Consider the following 4,160-nt stretch of genomic DNA (forward strand, 5'->3'; position numbering starts at 1 on the left):
CATTTATATATAATATATATATATATTAAATATATATAGAATATAATATATATAAAATAAAAATATAATATTTAGATAAATATAAGATTATATACAAAATCACCACCACAATTACATCCTACACACACACACATCGTACCCACCACACTACACACAACACACACACACACACAATTACAACACCATACATAGGTACAACACAATTAATCCACACACACACAATACGACCCCATATATATATATATAATATATATATATATATTAAATATAATATATATATATATATATATATAATATATTATTAATATATAGAAGGAGAGAGGGAGAGAGAGAGAGAGAGGAGAGAGAGAGAGAGATAGATAGATAGATAGATAGATAAGATAGATAGATAGATAGATAGATAGATAGATGAATAAGAATAAGATAGATAAGACAGCATAGATAGAGAAGAAGAGAGAGATAACATACATACAAAAAGAATAATAAATATATATACATATATATATATATATATATATATATATAGAAGTAATATATATTTGTAAATATATTGGTATATATAATTAACAATATATATTTCATAAATATAACATGTATTATAAGGTAAATATATAATATATATAATATATATATATTATATATATATATATAATAGATATATATATAAATAAAATAGCAATGTATAATATATATATGCATATAAATCTAGCTATATATAACTATATATATATATATATATATATATATATACCATTACATTATATATATATATATATATATCAAATATATATATATATGATATCATATATATATATATATACACCAAAATTACACACACACAAACCACACACACACAACAAATTCACAATCATAATAACCCACACAACCACACCACACACACAACACACACAGGTGCACACGACACACGATATAATATATAAATATTAATATATATATATATATATAATATACATATATATATATATATATATATTATATTATATATATTATAGTATATATATATTAATATATAATAATATATAATATATATATATATATATATATATATCATATATATAATTATATAATATATATATATTATATATATATACACATATATATTATGTATGTATATATATACATAATGACAATATACAGTTATATAAACATATATATGTGATATATATATATATATTTATATTATAGTATAAAATATATATATATATTTATAATTATATTATATATATATATATATAATATATATATAATATATATATATATAAATATAATTGTATATATATATATATATTTATATCTATATATATAAATATATATATATATATAATTATATAAGTAAATTATATGTGGTGTGTTGTGTGTGTGTGTGTGTGTGTGTGTGTGTGTGTGTGTGTGTGTGTGTGTGTGTGTGTGTGTGTGTGTGTGTATGTGTATGTGTGTGTGTATTTATATGTATATATACGTCTATAGATATATCGAAGCTGCAGCTCTTCTCCTGACGACCCCTTCCCCCTCCAACAGCAGGACGATGAGGAGGAGGCTGACGACGCGTACGGCTCGGGGTCACCGGGGCGGCGCACAAGCGGCGTGGGCGGCGTGGGCGGCGGCGCAGCGGGAAGGCGAGGGAGACGCCGTGAGGAGTTGACCCCAGGCGCCGTTTGCACCATCAAGCGAGTCCATCTCGGTGACCCCGCTTGCGATCTCGGGGTCAGCGTATGGCTTGGCAGGGGTCCGCAGCGGGGTCTCCAGGCCCCGCAGCGACCCCCCTGCGGCGTGGGTCCCGCTCTGCTCGTGGAGGCGCCGGAGCGAGGGTGAGTGCAATGACATCTTATGGGGGGTGGGGGGGGGGTTGTTTACGGAGGACTTGTGAGCCTGTTGCACTTAGGTGAATGCCATTGCAATCATTGCCCTATAAGGAATCATTCTCTTTGTCAAAGGTAAGTTTACCTTTTTGAGGTGACGCAGTTTTCTTTTACAATAGTAGAAAACATTAAAGGTTGATTGGTAGGTAGGTATGCAGATAGAAAGACAGACATACAGATATAAACACATAGATAGATAGATAAAAAGAGAATAAATAATATAATAAAATAAGCCGAATTATGCAATCAAGCAAATCAAGACAAAGGAAATCTATGCCATAAAGCAATAACTCACGATCGACTAAGGTCGTAGATATCATATGACTTTGCTATTAATTCCTTTCTATAAGTCAAATTCATGGTCGCGAGGTGCCGTGGTTATCCTTAGTAAAGTAAAGCTAATGGATCTAAGGGTCATCACAAAATGATCGCAAATAATTGATATGGGTTTCGGGAAACAGCGAGTGGGATTGCAAGGAATCACATTGGCTTCGTTTTGAAGAGTAAAATCCGAGCCACAATCGAACAAAGTTTCTTTATATGCAGTTTAGTTTTTTGTTTTTTTTTTATTTTTTTTTTTTTTTTTGTTTTTTTTTTTTTTTTTTTTTTTTTTTTTGTTTTTGTTTTTTTGCTTGATATCCAATTTGTACTTTCATCCAATTTGTAACTTTTCAGACTTTCAAAAAAATCTTTGAAGAGAGAGAGAGACAGAGACAGAGAGAGAGAGAGGAGAGAGGAGAGAGAGAAGGAGAGAGAGAGAGAGAGAGAGAGAGAGAGAGTAGAGAGAGGAGAGAGAAGCGAGAAAAAGAGCGAGATAGAGAGATGAGAGAGAAGAGAGAAGAGTGATAAGATAGATAGATAGAAGAAGAGAGAAAGTGATAGATAGATAGATAGATAGATAGATAGATAGATAGATAGAGAGACGGGTAAAAATAGAAAGGGGAGAGTAAAAGAAAGAAAAAAAGAGAGAGAGACAGGTAGAAATAGAAAGGGTGATAGTAAAAAAAGAAAAAGGAAAGAAAGAAAGTGAGAGACTGAGAAGAAAACAGCTGCGAGCCAAGATAGAACACCAACAAAAAAGAAAGAAAAAGAGAAAGGAGGAGAGAAGAGAGAGAAAGATGAGAGAGAGTTTTGAGGTGAGAAGGAGAGAGAGAGTGGAGTGGGAGAGAGGGGGGGTGAGAGAGAGGGGGAGAGGGGGAGGGTGGGGGGGGGGCTTGGGGTGGGCGGGGGGGGGGGGGGGGGGGTGGAGTGTGGGGGGGGGGGGGGGGGGGGGGGGGTGGTTATGTGTGTGTGTGGGGGGGTGTGTGTGTGGGGGGGCGGAGAGAGAAGAGAGAGATGTAGTCAGAGGGTAGAAGAGAGACAGAGAGAGGAAGAGAGGAGTAGAGAGAGAGAGAAGGAGAAGAAGAGAAGAGAGGGGAGAAAAAAGAGAGAGAGGAGGAGAGAAGAGAAGAGGGAAGAGAGAGAGGGTGAGAGAGAGGGAGCAAAAAAGAGAAGATGCGGAGAAGAGAGAGAGGAGGAAGAGTGAGAGAGAGAGAGAGAGGAGGAGGTGAGGTGAGAGAAAAGAGGAAGAAGGAAAAGGAGGTGAGAGAGTTGAGGGAGGAAAGAGAGAAAAAAAAAAACAAAAAGAGGAGAGGGAGAGAAATAGAGAGAAGGGGGAGAGGGAGAGAAAGAAGAAGAGAAGGTGGAAATAGAGAGAGAAGAATGGGGGAAAAAAGAGAGAGCGAGCAAAGAGAGAAAAAGAGAAAGACAAAAACATATAGCTAGAGAGCGCGGAAGCAAGAGAGAGAAGAAAGGAAAGAAAGAGAGAAAGAGAAATCAGTGCGGCTGTCAATCACCTCGTAAACATTTCCCCCTTGTGGCTCAACCCCCTCGTGGCGTGTTGACTGCGGTGTGACACAAACACCTACATCGCCAACACCTGCGCTTGGGTGGCTGTGTGTTTGTCCTTACCCCATGCGTCACTCACGTCACTGCATGTCAGTGGGTTGGGGTGACATGTGACATGCAGTTTTGCTCGGCTTTAAACGTGGGAGGAAAACGTGTCTTTTTTATGGTTATTCGTAGTTGTAGTGGTTTTGTGATTGTTGTTGCTTTGTTTTTGTTGATGCTATTGTGTTTTTTGTGTGTGTGTTTTTTGTTTTTTGTTTTTCTTTGATGCTTTGATTGATTGATGTTGATGTTATAGTTTTGTTTTCGTCGCCATTACCATCTTGTATTATACTCTAATACGGTTATTCTTATATATTCATATTTAATTCCTTTATCAATATGTTCTTGTTT

The 4,160-nt window shown here is 35.6% G+C and overlaps 1 protein-coding gene across 1 annotated transcript in view; it reads left to right on the top strand.

The window, feature by feature from the left end:
* The window catches only part of LOC147469138 (uncharacterized), a 36,449-nt gene that overhangs the window by 4,910 nt on the left and 27,379 nt on the right, over positions 1-4,160 (top strand). Inside the window, exon 4 of the mRNA XM_086551180.1 lies at positions 1,540-1,829. Within this exon, the coding sequence (XP_086407306.1) occupies positions 1,540-1,829 (290 nt within the window). The remainder of the gene's footprint in view (positions 1-1,539; positions 1,830-4,160) is intronic.

Source organism: Penaeus japonicus, unplaced genomic scaffold (genome assembly GCF_977035675.1).
Source record: "Penaeus japonicus unplaced genomic scaffold, GWHDUDI00000001_assembly GWHDUDI00000024, whole genome shotgun sequence".
Classification (NCBI taxonomy): Eukaryota; Metazoa; Arthropoda; class Malacostraca; order Decapoda; family Penaeidae; genus Penaeus; species Penaeus japonicus.